General features: G+C 42.9%; 1 protein-coding gene across 4 annotated transcripts in view; it reads left to right on the top strand.

Annotated features, from left to right (window-relative positions):
- Positions 1-6737: 6737 nt before the first annotated feature.
- Positions 6738-25282, top strand: part of LOC133483644 (synaptotagmin-2-like) — a 27809-nt gene continuing 9264 nt past the window's right edge. Inside the window, exons 1-6 of one of the 4 annotated variants that reach the window (XM_061785129.1) lie at positions 6738-6951; positions 18434-18662; positions 18741-18901; positions 22058-22180; positions 22611-22778; positions 24836-25003. In XM_061785129.1, the coding sequence (XP_061641113.1) occupies positions 18461-18662; positions 18741-18901; positions 22058-22180; positions 22611-22778; positions 24836-25003 (822 nt within the window). In that variant the 5' untranslated portion in view covers positions 6738-6951; positions 18434-18460. Of the gene's footprint in view, positions 6952-13772; positions 13928-14941; positions 15026-18433; positions 18663-18740; positions 18902-22048; positions 22181-22610; positions 22779-24835; positions 25004-25282 lie in introns of those variants that run through there. The other 3 variants (XM_061785125.1, XM_061785126.1, XM_061785127.1) reach the window with 3 other exon arrangements.

Here is a 25282-nt window from a genome sequence, read left to right as displayed (position 1 = left end):
AGCATGTTCCTGCACGCGCTATCATTTAGTATGCCCCTCACAGCAAGCATCTGCTTACACTAAACATGCTTATGCAAACTACAAATTTCCCCATTTGGCCAACTTGATTTTTTGATTGATCCTATCGTGTTTATGAACGCACGGGGGGGATGGTTGGGGTGACCTGGGGGATTGGACAGCAAACCCACGAGAGCAAGACGATAAGAACAATTGGAAACTACTGGCAAAGCAAACATTCACATTGGTGCATTACATCTCGAGTCAGCTGATCGTGAACCACCCCCGTGACCTCTTTAGTGGAGGTCACGACAAGCCAAACAAAGTCAAAACCGCTTGAGCACCTTGCATGTGCACATCATTATCAGTATTATTATCAGTAGTATTATTAACAGCTCAACACACAAATACATTCAATGTTTTTCTTTTCTGTTCAACGTCCAAGATTTCTGCACATCGGCTTCTGGTGCCATTGAAGGTTGCGTGATGTAGAAACAAGGTGTCCCCGAAAAGTCTCATTTCAGTCTGAAGGCGGTTTCCATCGTGTCGTTTCTAAAAGATGTTCTGTACTCTGCTGCATGCAAGCAACGTGTAGACACTGTTTATGACAAAAGTGACAGAATTATAGGCTCTTTCATTAGCACATCAGGCCAGTGGAGGAGCAATGCAAGTGACCCCGCTTCCTAAAAAAAATGCACAGTAAGGAAACGCAAAACAGCTAATCCTTGCCGCCTACGCCGCAGTCAGGACAGCGGGTGCCGGCAGATAAGAGGACGGCATCTCCTCACTCGCGGCGGTCAAGGTTAGGGGCCGGAAAAGATCATCAGTTGCCTGGCGATTCTGCTTCAGGAGTCGTACACTTGACATCCCATGTTCCTAAAGCGACACGACCGCAAGCGATTACAAACTCCAAATGCGCGCTCATACAAAAAACACGCTGTATCCTATAGGTTGGATATCATTGGCGTTGGGTGGAATACTTGCATGTCCAAAACCATTACTTTTCAGGAAAACAAAATAACTACGTCTTTATTAACGCTGCATCATCAAAGAGCAAGCAATTGACAACGCTCAGTCATTTGGAAGAATAACAGTCCCACGTGTGGACTGAACAACAGTATCAATTGGTGAAAAAATAGGAGATTGAACAGATTTGGGTAAGTCACTGATGGTGTAGTGGTACACTCACCTGACTTTGGTGCGGGCAGCGTGGGTTCAGTTCCCACTCAGTGACAGTGTGAATGTGAGTGCGAATGGTTGTCCCTGTCTATATGTGCCCTGTGACTGACTGCCGACCGGTTCAGGGCGTAGTCCGCCTTTCGCCCAAAATCAGCTGGGATAGGCTCCGGCGCAGCGCCCTGCGACCTTTACCGGGATAAGCGGTGTTGAAAATGGATGGATAGACGGACCAAATTTGGCCCGATGCCCACAATATGTACTCTATATACACGTGCGCACAAAAATGATTCACAAAAGTTCTTCTAAAAACAGTACATCTTTAACATCTGGCCACAACTTTAGGAACAATTATCATGTATAAAATACTTTTTGGATTGAAAATGTCAGAGAGGTATTCATTTTTTAAAACATCACTACACATGCTACATTTTGTTGAAAACAATCGAGCTGGCACGCTGACATCTAATTATGTTAATGTTGCAACCTACATCGGCAGTGTGCATGCACGCATGTTCTCAGGACAAAGGCTATTTCGGTGGGTGAGGCTCTCAAAAAGGAAAGGAGAATACATTGGTGGACAATATGGAAAGGAGGGGAAAGGAATGCTGTGTGAAAGCAGCTTCAGGTAGCTGGCCATGCAGCTGCAAATGTTACCTCACCAGGCCACAAGAGGGAAGCAAAGTAACCTGCTCAAAACAACAGTCCACGTTCCAATTTGTCTGCTTGATGACTTTGGGTGTGTTTTATCGGCTGTTCCAACCTGAGAGCGAACTGTTTGACTTCTGCTCGTGGAGCTTTTCCTTCTCCCTCTTCACCTTGGGCATAATCTTAAGCTTTATGCTGCTTTTACTACTGGGACGCACCAACCCCTGGATGCACACACGATCACGTGTGGCACAACGCACACAAGCACTTTGCACATATTATTCTTTTAAAAGATCTTTTTAAGCATAGGACAAAAACAGTGGGTATAAAAGGGAAGAACGTTTTTACTGACTCAGTTTGGTTTCAATGTTTGGACAGTAAACATCGCCTAATTGTGCATTGTATTTTTATGAATTTGTTGTGCCAGGACCTGAGGAAGGCTCCTTAGAGCCGAAACGTTGTCGAGGCACACCGTTTGGTCGACAAAAAAAGATTTTTTGGGGGGATTTTTTTGTTTTTTTGTGGGTTTTTGTTGTTTTTATTAGAAATATATTACAAATGCATACCTATTAATAAATAGCACATCTAAAAGAAATAATATTACATAAATAACAAAGGCGACTCTATACAATTCATTTGGAAGTACAAGGAGGAGAGTTGGAACAGAGATGACTGGTGGAGAGTGGAAAGTGGTCCACTATGACCGACGGGGACAGCAGGCTCGCCGCCAGGAATGGGGAAATGGAGACGGGAGTTGGCGCAGGGGGATGGACCGTGCATCTCCCCCCCCGATTGCGGAAGGGGAATTATTTCCCCTATACTGGGAGAGGGAGGGTTCGGTTCCCCTCACCTAACCTAACCCTTTTTATTTTTTTGTTTTATTGACTTTTTGTTTGGTTTCTTTCATTCTAATACATTATAAATTGATACCTAAACTAATAAATAAGAAAAAACACAAATAAAGATTACTTAAATAGCCAAGGCGAACTCAAATAAAAGAAACAAATACCATGGAAGGTGGGGGTTGGACAGAGGTCCGCGATGGGCGGGGCCGCCAGCCCACATACCCCAGGGATTATCACCAGGGTTATGGGAGGCAGAACCATGGGTCCTTTCCCTCAGGAAGAGGGGGCAATGCCCCCAATTCCTGGTGGGGAAGAGTTCAGTTCCCCAAACCTAACCCTGAGGGGGAGGCTCGGATTCACTCCCCTAACCTAACCCTATTGTCCTGGTGTGGCATATAAATGATTATGATGCAAGCATAACAGGGTAAGGTCATGTCATGTATGTTCGCTTTCCTGTTTTGGAGATCACCCCCTTCCTAAAAACAAAATGCATGTCGCACGCAGGAGGAATTAATTCACGGAATTGCTGTTGGGGCACTCAGCAGCTCGGCAGCCAAGTCTCACATGAGAAGCATGCAGCAATGCAGTCGAGGATTTACTGGAATAGTGATGATCAGCATACGAAGGCACGCAAGTCAGGCTCACTCTTCTTACTTGGTTATGGTGATAAATGATAAATGTGTTCACACTTCGATTTTAAAGAGTAGGTAGTCACATTGCGAAGACAAATTATGTTTTATGTGCGCTTGGGTGAGAAATGGGCAGCGGGATATGACTGTTCTGTGACGCCCTCTAGTGGTACAGACGGGAATTGACGGCTGCAAGTGGACTAAACCTCACTGAGCCACGAAGACCAATATATCGATTTTTGCATTTGTACAAATAAATCCCTCCTTTCACATAAACACCTGGTAGTTATCAATAAGTTAGCAGGTAATTGCCCTCTCGACGCTATTTGAAGCGTTTTGTTTTTGTTTTTAAACTAATAAAGGCATCTAAAAAAATCACCTAACTTCAAATAAACACTTGGTAGATTTGAGTAAATGAATACAACTATGTATTTCCTTCAAATATAAGCCTGGTTCTTGTATGCACTTGATTAAATGAATGCCCTCTGTGTACGATTTGGGGAAAAAGTGTCTTTTTTTCCCCCAAGAAACATTTCTCTCAAATAAACACATTACTTCAGACAAAAACGCAATCTTTTGTTTTAATAACAATATTAAAGGCATCGTTCTTGTCTGTGGTTGTTAAAAGGAAAGAGAAAATCTGCATGTGTTTTCTTATGTAAACAAAGGCCTCCCCTCAAATAGACATCTTACTTCAAATAAATGCATGTTAGTTGTTGTAGTTGAACATCGTAAATAAATGAACTCTGGACACAAATTCTTTTTTTTTTTCACAAATAAAGGCGTCCTCTTTTCAAATAGGGGCCATCTTTGTAAACATTTCCAGTTTGATTTCAACCTTTTTTCCCCCCACAAATCTCATTTCAGACATGTTCCTCTTTCGTTCTCCCTGGTGCAGTTCTCAATTAGATGGAATTCTCTCACTATGTGACCCCGTTGCACAATTTCAGCATCCAGGGAGCGAGCACAAGTGGGCCTGTGACCCACTAAGGCACCGACACATTGTTTTGTAGTTCTGTGTCTTTTCGGCATTGACTACAAAGATGGAAGAGTGAGCTAATTAAAGCAGTAGATCACATCGGTTAAGGACATTTTAGGCCGATCGAGGGTCCCATCTGCTGGTGCCGCCATCAGGGCTGTGATGGACAACGTCTTGGCGAGCTTCCAGAGGGGCTTTAATACGTGTAATGGTGGAACTGGCACTCACAGCAAGTAATGCGTCATTGAGTCTCATTGACGGATGTTCAACACAGCTGTGACCTTTCCGTCAACATTTCTCAAAAAGATGGTGCCAAATCTTTCCTTTTCCTTCCCATACAAACATCCGAATAGCGCATGTGTACTTTATTCCCTGAAGGATGCCGCAGCACTAACAGCTCGGTGCAGCCAAGGGACTTGAGCTGGGTATTGATTTTAGATGCCATAATGAATGAATGATACTTCATTGCATCAATTCAATTAAAACGGCAGCATGGATGGTTCAGAGGCAAATGATAACCCGTGATTGCTTTTCTTCTCTATACCGCATTAGTCAGCGCTAAGCCCAAATGAGATTTTGTTTATTTTTATCTCCGTTTGGAGATGCATGTGTTTCATTGGATAGCAATGTAATCAGTTTTATATTTAATGCAGAATGGGCCGTCCTTGCAGCCAGGGCTACACCCTGAACCTTTTACATTCAGAAATTGTGGCTATGATGTTGAATTTATGAGAAACCTTGTCTCAGTTTCTTTTCCTGTCAGTTCTCTGTTCTTGGGCCTTTCATTAAAACAGCTGAAAAGTTTCTGGGGCACATCTAACAGAGCTCTATAAACTCTGCCTAGCAACAAAGGGCCATGAAGGGACCAGGAAAATATTGAACCTTAAAGCAGAGATGCACAAATTTGAGCAAACAAACTACTGTAGGATTCACCGAAATAAGGGAGCACAACAACGTGAGCAAAAATGATAGGAAAAACTATGTCAACAAAAGGTTGACGTGGAAAGAGACGGGAGCTTGACGCTGAACAAGAAAAAAATGCTAACTGAAAAACACTACGAGCAAGGAAAGATAAAGGAAGTGCAAATAAATAACAGGAATCAAAGAACTCAGCCGTGTAGGAATTAAACGGGGAAGGAAAGAAACACAATTTCAACCGCACAACTTTAGACGACAGGCATAAAGGTATAAACAAAGGAACAAATTCTAATCTACACAAGTTGAGAAGAAAACACTAGAAACGGAAAGTATTTACACGCGAGGGCGAAGAAAACGAGTAACTGGGCGAAACATGACCAAGCAAAAGCTCTCTCTTTTCTCTCTCGTCTTCTTAGTCGACAATATTGCGGCGACCGCCCATTCACACAATCAGGAAACTGATCAAACAAAAACCCAGCAACCAAACAGGATCACAACACAGCTAGCCTAAAAGCAGTGACGGTTCCTGCCATGTGCAAAATGTGACCAAAAAAAGAAGTTGCGACCTGAAATGTTTTTCTACTGTGTAAATGATGGTCACTAAACAGAATACTAACCTTAAAAAAATGGCACCACGACACATAACAAGTATGTAAAACACTATTACAACAACAACAACTACTACTACTACTACTACTAGTACTAGTACTACTACGAGTACTAGTACTACTACGGGGGAGTAAAAAAAACAACTAACAATAAACATGCAATTCCTAACGGTATTTCACAAAATGATGCTAGGCATGCTGGGGATTGCAGCTTCAATTCCCGATGTCGCGTAGCCATTCAAGCTAGCACCGCGACTGCCGAAAAGTGTATAGGTCTATCAGCCGTGGAGGTATTTGTGTGTGGGGAAGTTAAAATCGAGCCCTGTGAACTCTGCCCAGCGACAAGAGCCTTTTTTTTTTTTGTTTCAGCAGGAAGAGAAATGGAGCGATTCGAATGATCTGCTTTACTGCGCCTGTAGCGATATTAAAAATGTACCCCTTCCTGACCATTGACCTAGTCCTTGAGCCACATGCTGCTTCACCAAGCCATTATTCTAACCATATTATTACAAACCATAAGTTGGTAGCCAAACTGCGGGTTGCTGAATTTGTTTTGCGGTAACCCATCCTATTTTTTCCCACTGAAAAATTTAGCACTCGAATCCATGTTTGGTGGAAACGAAGTAATACTTGGTTGTGTTGCTTCACACTGCAGCATACCCACCAGCTGCCTCCTCCCCCCTTCACCGTACATCAGTGAACTCGTGTTCCTGCGTACGCACTCCCCACACGGGCACAGGCATGAGCTGCACCTCCTCTCTCTCTCTCTCTCTCGCTCTCTCTCTCTCTCTCTCTCTCTCTGTCTCTCTCATCGATTGCACCATCTGCATGGATGGAGAAGAAGGAGAAGTGGGAGGAGGGTGGTGAATGCACCACATAGATGTGAACCCCTCCTACTCCCTCTTTGATGGGCCAATGAGGGAAGAGTGCCGGGAAATACAGCAGAGGAAGGACAGCAGCGTCTTGTCAGTGTCATGGAAAAATGTTCTGAGTGTTTGCATAGCGTATCTTAAGAACAAAACAAACAAACAAAAAAACGGAAAAACTACAAAAAACATCTTTACAGGTGACGCTTGGACAATGTTTTTGAGTCACTGATTTTTGGGGGGCATCTCTCCTTTCTTTGTGTGTCTACTCATCTTTGATTCCAGGTAAGACGAGTCTCAGAGGCTCCTAGCCTCGTGACAGCCACAATGAGACAGAATTAGGAAGTCATTATTGAAGATTACGCTCTAATCTGAACGAGTGGAACTTTTTCTGCATGGGATGGTGGCTGAGGGTGGGGGTAAATGGGGTGGGCGTGTGCTTCTGTAGCCTCATAGTGCTGCTGCAGTCAAATGTTACATAACACAAACAAACCCGTGTGGGTGAGAGAAGGCTTGGAATAGGACACTTTGTTTCTATTTATTTATTTTTTCTTTTAAATCAATACGGCATTATGAATGGAGAGTTCGGTTCACTCGAATTTCCAGCAGCAGATGTCAAATGTGCTGAGCAAGCGGCAGGGAAAGGACAGCCCGCGGCACACTCACTGCACCCCCAGTCCGAGTCCCCCCACCCACGCGCTGACCAGCCACACAATGCTTTGTGCTCCCTGTTTCAGATGGCTGAAAACAACACGAGACAACCCAAGGTTGCCTATACATTCCAACAATTTCTTATTATTACAGTATATATTATGAGCATTGGTGGAACCTTAGACCAAGTGCTAGTCCTGGCCCTAGATCTTAGACCTTCAGTAGTTCTAGTCTTGGCTCTTAGCCTTAGACATAGTACTTGTCCGGGTTTAATACTAGACCTAGTCTTGGCCATAGACCTCAGACTTAGTCCTCGTCCTAGAGCTTAGCCCTAGTCATAGTCTTGGCTCTAGACCTTAGCTATTAGACCTAGTACTGGCCCTCATTCTTAGACCTAGACCGGGGCCTACACCTTAGACATCCCCTAGCCCTAGTCCTTAGATTTAATCCTAGCCCTGACCTTAGACCTAGTCCTGGCATCCCAACCTAGGCATAGTCCTTGAACCACATGCAGCTTCCCCAAGTCATTACGATGACTTTCAAGTCCAAGGTGTTTTCCTGATACTCAGAATGACACATGTGGCGCTGATGGAACTGGGCCACAGCATGCGGCATTCCCAACTCAACGTGTGTGTGTGTGTGTGTGTGTGTAAATGTGTGTGCGCTTAATGGGGACTTCCTTTTGGCACCATGAAGAATAATCAAGAGGAGTGTAGAGCTGCAGCACATTATAAGCCACTAAACAATTTTCTTCATTCAATATCGTAATCATCTAATTGCAAACAAAACATTTTGCCTCATATGATATGAGGCATGTATTATATTTACTATATATAATACTTCAACATGATGTATACAGTACATACTGTCAGGAAAGTGAAAGTAAAGTAGTAAAGTGAAAAGTCTTATAATATTTACAATTTATTTATATGTACTTACAATATTCATGATAATAGGGGGGAATTTATGTAATATCCTGTCATTTTATGATATTCATATACTGTCCAACAAATGAGCAAATATCCACATCTTTGAACGACGAATTCAACATGAGAAGTTAGAAAATTAATGCAAATGTATTATTATTCTTATTCTTATTATTATTACATGTCTGATATTGAAAGTTAATTTAATAAGATTTTTTTTAGCCAAAATAATGGCATATAATTGATAGAACAATAAACTATTTCGTGTACAATTTTTAAACATTGTTTGATTTCCTACCCCCACCCCCCCCCCAAAAAAAAAAAATTGTGACTAGATTGTCGTTAAAAATTGGTTTTACAGTGCGAGAGCTTGAGTGCAGCCTGTAATCTTTTCTCTGCGTGTACTGCAAATACATGCACAGTACACACAGTGAATGCACTCATAAAGAACATTAAGACAACACTTGGAGGCTTTTTTTTGGTTGGAGGCTTTTTTCCTCTTTATCAGTAAGTTTTTAGACCTAGTTATAGTCCTGGACTGTAGACATAATCCTAGCCCAAGACTAGATCTTAGTTGTAGTCCTTGACCATGACCTATTCCTAGCACCACACCTTGGAACTAGTCCTGGCCCTAGATTTAGCCCTGGTGCTTATATTCCTGGTCCTAAAATTAGATCTTGTCCTTGTTGGGGCCCTAATCATAAGACCTTAGATCTTAGCCCTTGAACTTGACCTTAGACCTATTTCTAGCCCGAGAATTTGTACTAGTCTTGACCCTGGATAAGAGTTTTTAGTCCGTGTTCTTGACCTTAGGTCTAGTCCAAGCCCTAGATTTTAGAGCCTACACATGGTCCTCGCTCTGCTCCTAAGCCTTATACCTAGTCCTGTTCCTACACCTTACGCTTAGTATTGGGCCGGGCCTGAGTCAATAGACCTTAGACTGTGTCCTTGCCCCAGACCTTTGAACTAATCTTGGTCCAAGCACTTAGATATAATGTATTATCCTTTAGGACTTGTCCGGTCTGAGTAATTCTACCTATTCCTGGTCCTGGCCCTAGTCACCTAGCCATTGTACTTGTCCTGGTCCAAAACTAGTCCTGTCCCTAGATTTAGACCTTAGTACAGTAGAAGTTGTGGCCCAAACCCATAGATCTTGGACCTAGTACTCTCCCTAAACCTCATTTTGGCCCTGACCTAGTAACTAAGACCATAGGCCTTTTCCTGGTCCAAAACATGTCCTGTCGCAAGACTTTGGCCTTCGTACTATTCATGGCCTTATGCCATAGACCTTAAAATTAGTCCTTACCCAAGACCTTAGACCTAGCCCTAGACGTGAGACCTCAAAGGATAAACCTAGTCCTTATCTTGGTCCTGCCTTACACAGTAATCCTTGTCCTAGACCTTGACTTTAAACCAAGTGTTTGTCCTGGCCCTAAAGCTTATAACTTAGACCTAGTCCGAGACTAGCCCTTAAATCTTAGCCCTTAGTCATTGTCCTGGCGCTAAACCTTATAAGCAGTTGACCCTTTAGCTTCTGTGTGTGCGCATACAAGGACATTTTATGAACTGAGATATGTACACGTCCTGATTGGAAAAATCATTGAATTCCTATTTCTGCCATTTTATGACTTGGCGTTGCTAATTGAAAATGTGCATGAGTGTGATGGTTGTATTGGTTTTTGTTTAAACGGACATATGAGGAATTCACCAGGGAAATCTTAAGGGGAAGACATGCTGCCTATAATTACTTTTTTAGCCCATTACTCTGGCGAGTTTAATGTTTTGCCAACACAACCATGTGGAGGTCTGAAATGGACAGGGAGACATTTGGTGTAATAGATCCTCAGTGGTGCTTCTAAATGAGAAAGGCTACATTATAGCACGATTGCCTTCAGTTCACATATTGAAAACGTTGCATTCATTTTTTATATGCATGGGCCAGAAATCATTAAAATGTATGACATTTTACAAAACTATCATTTAGCAATGATCCCTCTGGGTAGAGCGACTCCACTCTACTACAATCATGCTTGTATCTGCTTGAGTATTGGGATACATGATAAGATTGGTCATCTACAAGCATGCATTTATTTGTTTGTTTTCTGAACTAAAACAAAGGCAAATGCAGAAACTAAGACCCTGACAATCAGTCTTGGCCAAAGACCTTACACCTAGTCTTCTTCCTGGCCCTGGACATTAATCCTAGTCATAGACCTATAAGACCTGATCTTAGATCTGGCCTGGACTTTACATATTAGCGATTAGAGAGTCCTGGTTTGGCCCAAGGCCTCAGACTTAGTGCTGGTAATAGAAGATAATACCAGGCCTGGCCCAAGACCATAGCCCTTAGACTTAGTCCTGACATGAACCCTGACCTCATCCTGGCCCTAAACCTGAGGCTTTAGACCTAGTCTGGGTCCTGGTCTTCAGCATTAGTCCTAGTCCTGGCCAGGGACCGTAAGACCTAGACCTCACCCTATATTTCCCCCCATAACATAGATGTTACAGTATATCTTGACCATAGACCTAGAACATGTTCCTTCCAAATTTAGACCTAGGCCTGGCCCAAAAATCATAGCCCTTAGGACTCAGACATAGTGTTGGACCAAGTTATCGGACCTTAGACTTTGACCAAATCCAACCTCTGGTCCTAAAACATGGATATTAGAACTTAGCCCTAGACTTATTCTTTGTCATGGCCCTATACTTACTTGCCCTGGCTTAAGACATTAAAACATGGACCTAGTCCTAGTCTTAGTTCTAGGAGTTGTACCTCGTCCTGGTCCTAGAGGTCAGTCATTATTCATTAAATTTAGCCCTTGTAGTCGTTGTAGACATTAGTCTTAGTTCCAGTCCTTAAAGTTCTTCAGATCTTAAAGTTAGTCCTGGCCCGAGACCTTACACCTTACTCTTGGCCTTAGACCACAGACCATGGCCATACTCATCAGAGATTAACCCTTAAATAGACTTAGTCCTCGTTGTCGTCCTGGTAAACCTTGGACCTATTCCTGGCCCTGGACTTTGGACCTTAGCCCTTATGTAAAATACAATATATAGTGTAAATAAAACAAACCCTCAAACTTTTCACTTCAAAGAAATAATCACCTAAATTTAATAAGACAGAGGAGAGGAACAGAAAGTAAAGTATCGATCCCATTACATGGTATCAATATCAACATTGATATATGATGGTGTTAACAAATACAGACCATTCTTTGAAGTTCCTATAAAAGCTACCCAACAAAGTCTATTAAATGGCCTGTCGACTATTGTAGGGACAGTACGAAAGAGGGCAGGATGTTGTAGGTAGGAGGACTTTTTGGCCTCGGTGCCTCGCAGCCGCTCGCTGTGTTGCTCCCCTGCATTGCAGCACAGAGGGTGCAGTCTTTTTTTACACATCTTGCAGCCTCACAGCACGCACACGCGTGCGCGCGAGCCCACACACACACACACACACACACACGCACACACACACACCTTCTGTCCTCGGCATCTGGAGCTGTGATATCCTCACTTGTTGTCTATGTGGTGGTGCTGGAGATGGTGGGGAGGATGCTTGACTCCCAGATGCCTCCGCCATTGTGTAGGAAAGGGTCAGCCACAGGCCAATACACCACAATGCATTGCACTTAAAATATTCATCCCTAATGTACCTTGTGTTTGTGTCTGTGTGGGTGTGTGCGTGTGTGTGTGCTGCAACTTCGTCATGGCCTTGCTCCCCCATCACCAAAATTGTTGAGTCATGAATCTGTTATTTAACTGACAATGTCGAAGGGATATCATGCGGTGATTGGAAAGAGTGACTTCTTTCACAATGCCTGGAAAATCCATAGTGTTCCGTCTTTTTCTCCCCCCAAATGTCGCCATGCTGTGTCAATGACACAGTCACAGAATAGAGTACAATCCAAAGTCGATAATTTTCCACCATCGTGGGTAAGAACAGAGGTGGCCGTGTGTAAGTTGCCTTCTTAAAGAAGAATCATCTTTTATTGTCATGAACATGCATGCATGCACACGAAATTTGTTCTCTGCATTTAACCCATCACAGTGAACACATACACATGTTAGTGGAACACACTGGAGCAGGGGGCAGCTGAAGCGCCCGGGGAGCATTTCGGGGTATCAGTGTCTTGCTCAAGGACACCGCAGCCGTGAGTCCGGGGGATGTTGGCGGATGGTCCAGTCGGGGTTTTGAACCTAGGTCCCCCACGGTGGCAGGCGATGATCTTAACCATTGGGCCACGGCAATAAAAAAATACAAAATAAATTAAAAAAACGGATAACAGATATGTAACGAAGCGACAAAGTTGGCAGTTTTCCGCTCAAAGCCTCTGTTGGCTGGAATATATTCTAGCGGGTCGTCGCGGGGTCACGCCAGAACTAATCCCTTGTCCAGACACTGTCAAGTCTGCCTCCATCCTTCCACCACCCACCCACCCCCAACCTTGGTTCTTCGTGCACTCATGGCCTACAACGAGCCGCCCAAAACTCTGAGAAACCGAAATAGTGAAAAACAGTTTAATGATATCGCTCCATAATTGAGTACTACATAGTTCTCAGTCTTTCCACGTTTTCAGCAATTATCTTCAAACATGTATTATGTATTTAGAAACAAATCTCTGGTGTGAAGTTTTAACCCGCTCCATTCCCAGTATTTATGTTGAAAGCAATTGTTGTTATCCAACAAGTATTATTGTACAGCACACCAGAGCCTAGTTCCTTTCATACTGTCTATTAACGGAAAGAGAATTTTCGATGTATTGCTATGGTACCGTGCGAGATAACGACGCCATGTGTCATTGTGATAGGAATGCGAGATATTGATGTGCTCACAATGCTAACGATATCACAATACAAGGATTAAAAGACATTGGAAGGGAGATACAGGAAGATAGCTACAGTGTGTAAGTGAAGAAGTAGACAGGTAGCAAGCGTACAAAGGGGCATATTCTCCCATATTGTTAAGTCAGAAAAGGTTGTTTTTAATGGTTTAGGGTTTAGGGTTAGGCCCCGCGACTGGCTCGTGACCAGTCCAGGGAGTATCCCATCCCCCCCCCACCAAAATTCATCTGTGATAGACTCCAACTCACCCATGACGCTAACAAAGCGCTATAGAAAATGGATGTAAGGACTCTCTGTATGGCAACGTCCTGTTTACATTTCTGCGTAGACCACTGACCAATCAGAAAAGAGAGTCACTGCACGTGCTCCGTTGATGCATTTTGGCACAATCGGGGAAACGGGGCAACTTTGCGAACCCATCAACTTAATGCGCTCGTCCTTTAGTCAGCAAGCTATGACAACATGTCATTTTGTGGTATTATTGATCCTCTATAAAACAAATAAAAAAATAAAAAGTGGCACACTGCATTGTGTGTGAACAGCATCCCAATGAAGCCCGGTGTAAAAGTGAGGTAAAAGGGGAGTCGCAGAGCGATAGGTGTGTGAGTGAGGGGATGGTTGGTATTGGATGAGGCTGAGGAAGAGGAGGAGGGGGAGGAAGGGGTGGGGGTGTGATGCTGCAGTGGAGCGAAGTGCGAGAGGAGACTGCAGTCTCTGCTTTACGGAAGGAATTTGATGATGTCGGTGAGCGAGTGAAGCCCAAAACTGGTGGGGACAAGAGTGAGGGGGGCGTACACCACCATCACCACCACCACCAGCAACACAACCACCATATTTAACTGGTGAGTTTGTCTAACGCATGCATGTATCTTCATGTTTATATCTGACAAACTAAGTGTGCGCTGATGCGTTTTTCACTTGGCTTTTATTCAACCAGTCAGCCCAAGTTATGGAAGTTAAAGCTAACCATCCATTATATAGCTGATAGGCCACCTCCTGTCTCTTCAATGCATCTGTTTTGCTATGACCATTTATTACAAGTGTCAATTGCAATGAGAAACTTTAATCATAACTGTCATACATTTAGGTTGGAGTCATAATGATTTGACACTGGGCAGGGAGACAATTGCTGCTCCCTAGATTGGTTGGCTTGCTCGCCGGGGGTTGCGGGTAATTGGCTAGCCGAAGCCTGACAGGCACTTTCAGGATCGCTTAGCAACACAAAAAGAAAAGCCGGCGGCCGGGTGCCGCCGCACGTGTGACGGACGGTATCACATGTTCAGCAATAACTGGCAAACTGGTTAGCAAACAGGAGCGTAACTGTCATCAAAACGAGCCGGACAATCAACGTTCTCCAGAGAGATTAGCGCAGAGGCTAACGGAGAAGCAGTTTTATCAGAACAGGAAACAACAAGCGCCTGAAGTATCTCAAGCTCGGCAAGATGCTAATCTAGCCTCTGATTGGATCCTCGCGGATCATGTGACATAGCCTTTAAAATTTAAGTTCTGGGGAAAAATGACACATGTAAGGTTTTCAATCTGAGAATTTTTTTAAATTAAAAATTAAATTGATTTAGGATGAAACTTTTTCTGCTGGCCTTTTTCTTTTCATTTGTATTATAGACAGTATGTTTATATGTATTGCAATATTGTTAATGTTGGTCATTTTTGTTCTTTAAATATTGTTTTTATTCACAGTAAAAGTGGCAGAAATATCTAGTTTGTACATTCTAGACCACATCTAGTGGTATGTAAAATAATCACTGAATTAAAAGTTCAAAATGTGTCTATTTAGACTTTAACTTTTGTTTTTTGTTTTTTTAACCCAGTACAGTACATTTGTTATTGCATGATCTGATGAAGACTGCTCGGATGAGAGGCGAACCGTCTTCTAAGACAACCAGAACAGTCCAGTTGTGATCTATTCAATGCCCTGAGAAGTATGCATATGATATATTGAATATATTGACATGACACTGACACAAGGGGCTAAAAAGGGGCAGGAATCTCTCATACATACATACATACATACATACATACATACATACATACATACATACATACATACATACATACATACATACATACATACATACATACATACATACATACATACATACATACATACATACATACATACATACACAGGCGGCACGGTGGTCGACTGGTTAGAGCTTCTGCCTCACAGTTCTGAGGACCCGGGTTCAATCCCCGGCCCCGCCTGTGTGGAGTTTGCATGTTCTCCCCGTGCCTGCGTGGGTTTTCTCCGGGCACTCTGGTTTCCTCCCTCATCCCAAAAACATGCATTAATTGGATACTCTAAATTGCCCGTAGGCATGACTGTGAGTGCGAATGGTTGTTTGTTTCTATGTGTCCTGCGATTGGCTGGCAACCAGTTCAGGGTGTACCCCGCCTCCTGCCCGATGACAGCTGGGATAGGCTCCAGCACGCCCGCGACCCTAGTGAGGAGAAGCGGCTCACAAAATGGATGGATATATATACACACACACATATGCACACACACACATATATAGTGACAAGCAGATAATTTCTAAAGGGGCTTTTCTTTGCAAATGTGTCATTCATTCCCACTGTATTTCATATTTGTCATACACATACACACACACACACACACCTGGTAAAATTGTAACCAAGACAACAGAGCTGCTAGCAAGTCACCATATGATGACTGAGAATCCCGATATAGTCATTCAGCACGCTTGTTCGGAGTTTTAACGACGTTCAATGTCAAAATGCTTTACGACTCCAAATGTGCACCATTGCAACTTTTCTTTTTTTGAGCTGAGTCATCCACACGTGGGATAACAACCAAATGGCGCTCTAAACCAATCAAACTGCAGTTCGGAAAAAAAAAAGAAAAAAAGAAAGATGTTTGATAAAACCATGAAACGCTTTGAATACCTTCTCTTTTTTTTCTGCCAGAGTGAATTGATTGGTCGTCTGCATCATCCGGTCGCTCTCATTTATTGATAAATAGATTATTCCCACGAAAGGAATATTTTTGGTCCTGCGTGTGTCTTTGTTTTATATTTCTGAGTTTAGTGAACCTAAAGTAATGTCGATTATTACCAGATTTATGCATATTTCGGGGTCCTATGTCTTGATTTTATCTTCCTGAATTCTGTGAGGCATAGCAGCAAGCAGCATATCATGCATTGTCTTGACTGAAATAGATTACTCCTACATTTGTCCAAATTTGGCTTTCTAGAGTTCAGTAGGCCAGAACAGTAAGCAGTACATTGTGCACTATATTAGTACATATTTTGCTTCAAGTGTCTTCATTTTTTCTTCTCAAATCTTGGGTTTAGTGTCTACTTTTCTATTTTCACAAAGGTTAGTGAAGCGTAGCAGCAAGTGATGTGTCACGCACAGTCTTGACTAAAGGTATATGAAATATTGATGCAATTTTGTGTTCACTGAAGGACAGCAGAAGAAGCATATCATGGACGGTCTTGACTAAAGTACGTTGTAAATTCCTGCCAGATTTTTGTACATTTTTTGTCCATTGTCTTCATTTTTCTTCACCTTCCGAAGTTCAGTAGCATTCTTGCGCCTCCCCCACTCTTATGCGTGTGCCAGCTGGGAAATTAACCCTGGGCACAGGAACTCTTCAAGGACACTGCCATGATTCAAGTGTTGCAATCTTCTCTTTACACGACAACCGTTTTATCCAACTTAGTCACAGCGCTTCCTAATCAAGAAGAAAAGTCACAAATAAAAGTAAATGGCTGCCCTCTCTCCTTCCGTCCTCACCTGCCCAGGAGGATTCTTTAATTCTGTCTTGAGACGGCCTCTTCCATCTCTTCTGGATCATTATGCTCAGAGAAGCTGTGACTTTTGTCCATTTATCACGAGAACAGTAAGTCGTCATGTCGTCCGACGTAACGGATGAGTTTGTGTTTATCCCGATTGAGACCCGACACTACTGCGCGGCTCGAATATCTGTTTAATCCATCACTGACAATTTGCTGTACAAAAAGCTTCTTTATTGACCTTTAGCTTCACTCTTTCTGGGATAGTTTCTTTATGCCTAGTGACGAAACGTATTAAGTTTAAACAATATCAGGCCAAAGTTAAATCGCCAGTCGTTCCTGTTCACCCTTCTACCATTCCCAATGTATTCCTAAAGTTAACCATAATGCTTTATCACCTAATTTTAACCCCAATCCTTAACCCTAACGCCAACATTAAAACCTTATCCAAACCCCCTAAATCTATCCATGACCCATAATCCTGAAGCTAACCCCTAACCTCACACCAAACCCTAACCGCTTATAATTGTAACCCCAACCTTTAATCCTAACCCAACACCATAATTGTAACGCCAACACGTAACCCTAATCCAAGGCTGTCAAACTCACGGCCCGGGGGACAGATCCGGCCCGCCAAATGATTTTATGTGGCCCGCGAAGGCAAATTATGTGTTTCAATTTCCAAGATTCTTGTTAAAATCTGTAACCAAAATTTCAAATTGTCAATTTTTGTAAATAACATTGAGATATTGCAAGAATTTTTGTCTTACCAAATATGAACAATAGTTGAAAAACCCATTACCCTTGATTTCTGATTCCAAAACTAGTTTATAAATTTCGGGTGTAATAATATGAGGAGGTGATTCGGCTGTTAGGCTGTTACAGGCAAACAGGAAACAAACAAACTAAAAAATGATGAGGTGATTAAAGATTTTTAAGGTTTCTCAATCATAACGGCCCTCTGAGGGAAACCGTAACTACAATGTGGCCTGCGACAAAAATTTGTTTGATACTCCTGTCCTAATCCGTACTTTAAAATCTAACCACCTAAATGTAAGACCAAACACTGAGCCTAATTTCCTAACTTTAAGACCTAACCGGAACTGTAACACCAACCCTAGCCCTGATGCTAATAAGGTTCTTCAAAGTTTCTGAATTAGATTGTTTACGTCGAAGCAAGAAACCTACTGAGTATGTATGAATGTATGAAGGTGAGCCTATGGGTCACATCGGTAGACATTTCTAGTCACCTCTCTATTGTCGTCCTCGACCGTTTTCTGAGCAGATAGGGGAGAAAAGATCACTCTTAACACATCCCACACCACAGGACAATCGCTCCGGATAATCTTTTAGAGACATCTGATAATCGAGGCTTTGCTGACTTTGTAACATTGTGTTCCACTAACAGTGTGTGTTTGCTGTGTTCACAACTGTGATGGGTTAAATTCCAATTTAAAAGTCCAAATTTCACATAAATGCATGTATTCACGAACACAAAGATGATTCTCCTTCTATTGAGGACCCCTGACATAGACAATCCACTCATATTTGTGACTTCATCCATTTTTCTCCCAGGGACGCAACGCCTCGTCTCCTCTGGCAATGAAGTTCAACCTTTTCAGGAAGCCGCAGCCGGTGGCCCCTGCCGAGCCCACCGGAGCTACCACCATCGCCAGTATGGCCCCCACCCCGGCCGCCATCTCCACGGTGGCCGAAAACTCTGGCAACAACACGGAGATCAGCAAGAACGACATGTTTGAGGAGATCAAGAGCAAGTTCTTGAATGAAATTGACAAAATCCCACGTGAGTGATGCCTCTGTTTTTTTGGGGGAAATTCCCATGTGACATATGTTTGAATTGACATTTTCTTTGTCCGGCTAGTGCCCCCGTGGGCTTTGATTGCCATCGCAGTGGTGGCTGCTCTGCTGGTCCTCACCTGCTGCTTCTGCATCATCAAGAAGTGCTGCTGCAAGAAGAAGAAGAACAAGAAAGGAAAGAAGGGCAAGGACGGCTTCAACATGAAGAACATGGAGGGTGGTGAGGTACGACTCCTCCTGATGCCTTCCTAGATCTAAACTCAATCCCAAACCCACCCATTAACCTAACCCCAACCCTTGAACCAAAACACTACCTTAAAACTGAATCCCAACCCCAACCCTAACCTCAATCTTAAAACAGCTCTTACCCCCTAAATGTTTAACCCTCAACCCTAACCTCAATCTTAAACATAGCTCTTACCTCCTAAATGTTTCTCCAACCCCAACACTAAACCTAACCCGAACCTAACTCACAACCCTCTAACTGAAACCCTAACCCTAAATCCTAACCACGGAACTGTATGAGGTATGTCAGATATGTTCCAGGACTGGTGTCACAAAATGTACATATCAAACCCAAACTAAAAAAAAATACCTTTTCCCCTCCTATATCAACCAGACAATCAACCCACACGTCTACAATGAGATTCAGCGTTTGTTTTGTCCAGTATACGAGAAGAGGCGAGGATTGTGCAGGACATGTTGTGGCTACTTCACCATGACAACACTCCGGCTTACAATTCCCTGAGCATTTGACAGTTCCTGGATGAAAACAACGGCGTACTGAAGAAACCACCCTAATCACCTGATCTGGCTCTTTGTGATTTTTTTTTCTTTCTTTCCCAAGGTCAAGGGGGTCATCAAGGAAACCAGTTTTGAAGACTTGGATGATATCCAGATAGCCGTGATGACAGAGTTGCAGATGTTCCTGGAAGAATCCATGAAGTAGGGCATAAATGCTTAGTGTAGAAGGCTGGGAAAGTGCATTAGATTACGGGAGGATTACCTCAAAGGAGAAAACTTGTAGTATCTTTTGTGACTCCAGTCCTGGAACCTTTCTGATACACCTCATAAACAACCCCAGCCTCAACCTTAAAATCTAATTCTAAAACTAATCCTAACCCAGAACCCCAAACTTAAAATTGAACTCTAAAACCCTTACCCTAACCCCATAACCCTAAACACAACCTAACCCAATTTATTTGATGTATTAGTCATGCAATTCTTCATGTTCTTGTATTTGTTAACCACATTTTTGCTTCTCCAGCAGTAGCCTGGAGGACCACAGCTCTTTAGTCGATGTTGTGCTTGTTCAAAAATACTTCCCAGCAGTGAAAAATGACATGCTTTGACACTGTGCAGGGAGACAATCGCTGCTATCAAGTGGGCGCCAGTACGACAAGTGACTCTTGATAAATTAAGAGGATACATGTTGATTCATCCGCACCCTAATCGACTGACCCCCACATAGACTGATCGTGGCTCTTTAATGAAAGGAATTAATTAGCATCAGTGAAGGTCCTACACGAGGTTGTCATTTTTCACTGTAACAGCGCCATCAACCACTCTCTCTTATTTTCTTGTGGGTTGAATCTCTTCCTCTCTCTGCTTTCCTTCCTGTTTTTTTTTTTTTTTTTTTTTATGTGTCTGCTTTGTGTTTCTTGACCATGGTGGATCGCCGTTCTACGGTAGGTGGAGTGGCTGTTGTGGGGGGTGGTGGGTTCTCTGGAATGGCTTCTTTTCTGTTTGACTCCCCTTATTAATACCTGGGAAAACCACCATGTGCTCCGGAGAAGGAGTCTAACCGTCTAACGCACTGATACGGATCACAGAGCGACTGTCTAACACTATTAATCAATGCATGTGCGACAGGGCATGTTTTGGTGGGTTTATAGGAAATGATGAAGATGACTGCATGAAACTCAGCCACTTGTTATTACCTAAAGGACCACTTTGAAAGGCCAAATAAGAGTCATAAAGTTTCAGGCTTGAATTAAACAGTAATTGTAGCACAGTCTGCCCTGTGATTGACTGGTCACTTGTCCAGGGTGTACCCCTCCTCTCACCCAAAGTCAGCTGGTATAGACTCCAGCTCACCCACGACCTGAATGAGGTACCACACCAAAGTAGAGGAGACATAAACAACCATTTCGCTGATCTGTTGCCCCTTTTCCACTACATGATGCCTACTTACTACAACTTACTCTTGACTCTTGTAAGGCACTACAATATTTTTTAGTACTTGGACAGCAGAGTTCCAAGAGTGCCTAGCTGATACCACATGGCTAATCACTACCATTCGGTCATTGGTAGAGCAGATTCCTATTTTGAGGATACACTGCTCAAAATTAGCAAAAACAATCACTTTTACTAACATTAGCGACAGCATTGTATCGGCCTGCATCATACTGTACTCCTCACGCTCCACTTGGCTTCCTTTTTCTGGCTATCCTCAGTCTGAGATAAAATTGTTCTTCTTGCCGTGAACAACAAAAGTAAATACATGGGAACCTCAATCTCCTACGCAGTCTCCACTTGGCTGCAGTGGTCTGTTTTCTTGTTGCCCACAGTCTCCTCTCAGGAAAAAAAAAAAGTCTCTGTACCGTGGCATGACTGCAAATACAGTAGACTGTCATATTCCTCCACAGTCTCTACTTGACTGCAACAATCTGGTTTGGTGTTACCCTCAGTCTCTTTTCAGGCTTAAATTTTGTCTTCATAACGTCATAAGTAAATATAGGAGACAGTCATTCTAATCAAGTCTCCACTTGGCTGCAGCAATGTGGTTTCCTCGCTGCCCTCAGTCAACTTGCCGTGGCCAACAGAAATACATTTGTTCTCCTCCTTAGGCTTTGTTTGTTAGTACATTTTGTGATAGAGTTCAATGCGGTCTGGTTTTCACAGTCACTATTTTCAAGTCTAAAATCAACTGGCTTTTAACCGAGTAGAGCAATGCCGGTACTGTGGAATGGAAAAGTGGCATAAGGGTAAAAAGTCAGCTCTCAAGCTAACCAGACAAAACATCCCCTTGCATTGAATAGGAACGATTTTAACGACTTACAACTTAGGCCTCTTGAACATCAGGAGAGTAATGGAATGCTGATGGAACGCGCATGCGATGTCTCCACCGATTGGCTGCCCCTGTCCTGCACTAGCATGTCAGAAGAGCTCAAATAAGAGGATAGAGTTTAAAAAAAAAAAAAAAAAAAGAAAAAAATCAGTGTTGATATTCTTGGGTTTATTTATGCGCAGGTAAGCAGTGCACTCAAAGGGGCTCCATGGCATGCTAGAGATTTACTGGGGGCCCCAGTGCATTGAACGTCATAGTTTCTTGACATTTGATATCATCGTGTTGTCACTTCATCATCGCAGAAACCACAGGATGAAGACGACGATGAGGGAGAGACCGGGCTCACGGAAGAGGAGAAGGAGGAAGAGGAGAAGGAACAAGAGAAGCTGGGCAAGCTGCAATATTCCATCGACTATGACTTTGAGAACACAAAGGTCTGTGGTTCCCCATTAAGCGTCTAAAGCTAGTTATACAGGGGGTCCTCAGTTTATGACGGTCCTGACGTATGGCATTTCAAATTTACAAACCGGGTAAACCAATGTCAAAACAAGAATTGTACTAATTTTGGAGGCCATTGAATGAATAATTTTCTTCAGTTTTTCAGGGCTTTACATATGTCAGGTTGCAATTTTCTCTGCTGCCAACCAGTGATCACTTGAGTGGGGACGACATGTCCGGTGGAAGAAAGACGACATAATGTTGTTTTGTTTGGAGTTGTTGTTGTACCCTTTGTGACAGTGAAGAGTTTAATACATCTCCAGTCAGGCGAGACACACGTTGACTGATTGCGATAGTTTGTCGGTGTCTGCAAAAAGTAACCCTGACATAAATCAAGCTACGGTTGCGTCTCATTTCCATGCGCAGCTCACTGTCGGGATCCTTCAAGCAGCAGACCTCATGTCCATGGATTCGGGCGGGACTTCTGATCCGTACGTTCGAGTTCTGCTCTTCCCCGACAAGAAGAAGAAGTTTGACACCAAAGTCCACAAGAAAACGCTCAACCCCGTCTTTAATGAGACCTTTGTCTTCAAGGTAAGGCTGTAAAAGCCAAAGTATATGAGAGCACCAAAGTCTATTCGGAACGTGTTATGCCAGGTTCGTGAGGCTGCTTTTCTCAGTTAATAAGGTCTGTAGGGACTTGACAAATGTCTCCGGGTCAGATTGAAAGTTCTGCCTGTCTGCACATTTGCTGCTGCTGTAGAGCCAATCTTACTGGACAGTACAGTGTTCCTCTTGTGAGATGAAGATGTCTTCATTTTCACCATTTACTGTCTCGAGATACGCTTCAGCTTGTCCATTTCAGTGTTTCACAGGAGCCTGGGGAAGGGCATCTGGAGGAATTCTGTTAATTGATCAATTGTACGTCCATACTTGCATTTTCTATAGCTGTTCTCCACCTCAAGGATGAGGGTAAGATGGAGCCCGCTCCAGCTGACTTTGGGCGAGAGGTGGTGTACACTCTGGACTGGTCGCCAGTCAATCGCTGGGCACAATGAGACAAACAAGCATTCACAATCACCTTTAACCCATGAGACAATTTAGAGCCTCAAGCATGGGAAGTACATGCAAACTCCACACAGGAAGGCTGGTGCCGAGATTTGCACCCCGAATCTCAGAATATTAGAGGCAGAGGTACTAACCAATAGTCCACCCTGCTACACTCAATTCTACAGTTTTTTGTTTAATTTTCCAACTTGAGGTGTAAGTATTTTTTTACTTCTACGTTTGGGCAGCCTGGTGGAATGGTTCGGTGGTTTTCAATGGTTCTGAGGTTTTCAATTTGAATCTTGGCTCAGGCTGTCCTGTGTGGGTTTTCTACAGGTACTCTGGGTTCCTCCTACATTCCAAAAACATGCATGTTAGGTTAACCCTAACCCTAACCCTAACTAAATCAGGGGTGTCAAACTATTTTTTGTCTCGGGGCGCATTGAAGTTATGATTTCACTCAGAGGGCCATTAGAACAGTGAAATCCTACAAATGTTTCATCACCAAAACATATTATTACCATTACACAACAAATTGAGGGATAACTAGGTTTGAAATCAGAAGACAAGGATAATAGCTTGTTCAAGTATTGTTTAAGTTACTGTAGAAGACGGGTTTGGTAAGAGAAAAATGCAATATCTCAACATTATTGTTCATTATTATGACAATTTGTAATATGGGTACATCTTTTAGCAAAAATCACAGTAGTTGACAAGCATGATTTGCTTTCACGGGCCACATAAAATGATGTGGCGGGCCGCATCTGGCCCCCGGGCCTTGAGTTTGACACACTTGCTCTAAATTGTTCATAAATGCAAATGTCAGCATACATGGTTGTTTGTCTACACCCCAGCCCAGGATTTACAGTGCCTCTTGCCCAAAGTAGGCTGGGATAGGTCACAGCTCACCTGCGACTCTAATGAGCACAAGCACTTTAGAAAATGGATGGATGGATGCTTCAAGACACGTTATACTACTACTACTCTGTTAAAGTAGTAGTAGTAAGTACAGTTTTAATGTGTTCCGCCTCTGAAGTGAATTCCAACCATCAGGTGCAGCATGCATAAAATGCTGTGTAATACAGTGCAAACTTCTGCAACATTAAGCAAATACAATTCTTGGGAATGTACATGATAAGTACTCTGGCTTCTAATGATGTAGCCAAATAAACATTGGGAAGTAGGCCTAAGAGTGAACTAGCTGTCAAAAATGTGTATGCGTGGTTCTAACAATTCGTATTCGTATAAAGTTGTTCAGTTTCAGCTTAGATTTTTTGATCAGGCCTTCTACATGACATCCAAAAGAAAGCTGATCATCAATTAAAACACCCAGGTGTATGTTCTACCGGTGTTTGCATGGCTTCCTCCCTCTTTCCAAAACATACTTGCTAGGTTCATTGATAACTCTGAATTGTCCACAGGTCTCAATGTGAATGTGAATGCTTGTTTGTGTATACGTGCCGTGCGATTTGCTGGCAGCTAGTCAAATTCCCCAAATTTAAACACCGAATACATTGATCTTGCCTGTTTTTAGAGGCTTTATTCATTACTTGTATTATCTCTGCAATGGTTCCTTAAATGCTGATTTTTGTTCACAACGGCAGGTGCCCTACGAAGAGCTCGGTGGCAAAACTTTGGTGATGTCCGTTTTCGACTACGATCGCTTCTCCAAGCACGACGTCATCGGCGAGGTGAAGCTGCCCATGAACACCATCGACCTCGGGCGTCCCATCGAGGAGTGGCGGGACCTGGAGAGCGCCGATCAAGAGGAGGTGTCCACGCAAACAGAAATTATGTCATTGTTTTGTAACTGAGTTCAAGTTCAATTTAAAATGAGGTATATTGTGCATTTTTGTCCCACAGCTTAATACAATCCCCAGGTGTTTTATTAAAAAGTAATTCATAACAAACTACACAAAGGATAACATCCACTTGTAAGACTTAGTTTGAATTACTCAGTCCAGGTTTCGTCACCATCACAATAGGGGGCTGAGCTAGAGTTTTGAAACTAGGTGAGCAGTTTCTTGTTCTCAAATAGCCCAGATTCTGAA

This window comes from Phyllopteryx taeniolatus, chromosome 9 (genome assembly GCF_024500385.1).
Source record: "Phyllopteryx taeniolatus isolate TA_2022b chromosome 9, UOR_Ptae_1.2, whole genome shotgun sequence".
NCBI classification, from domain to species: Eukaryota; Metazoa; Chordata; class Actinopteri; order Syngnathiformes; family Syngnathidae; genus Phyllopteryx; species Phyllopteryx taeniolatus.
This window is presented reverse-complemented; position numbering and strand designations above follow the sequence as displayed.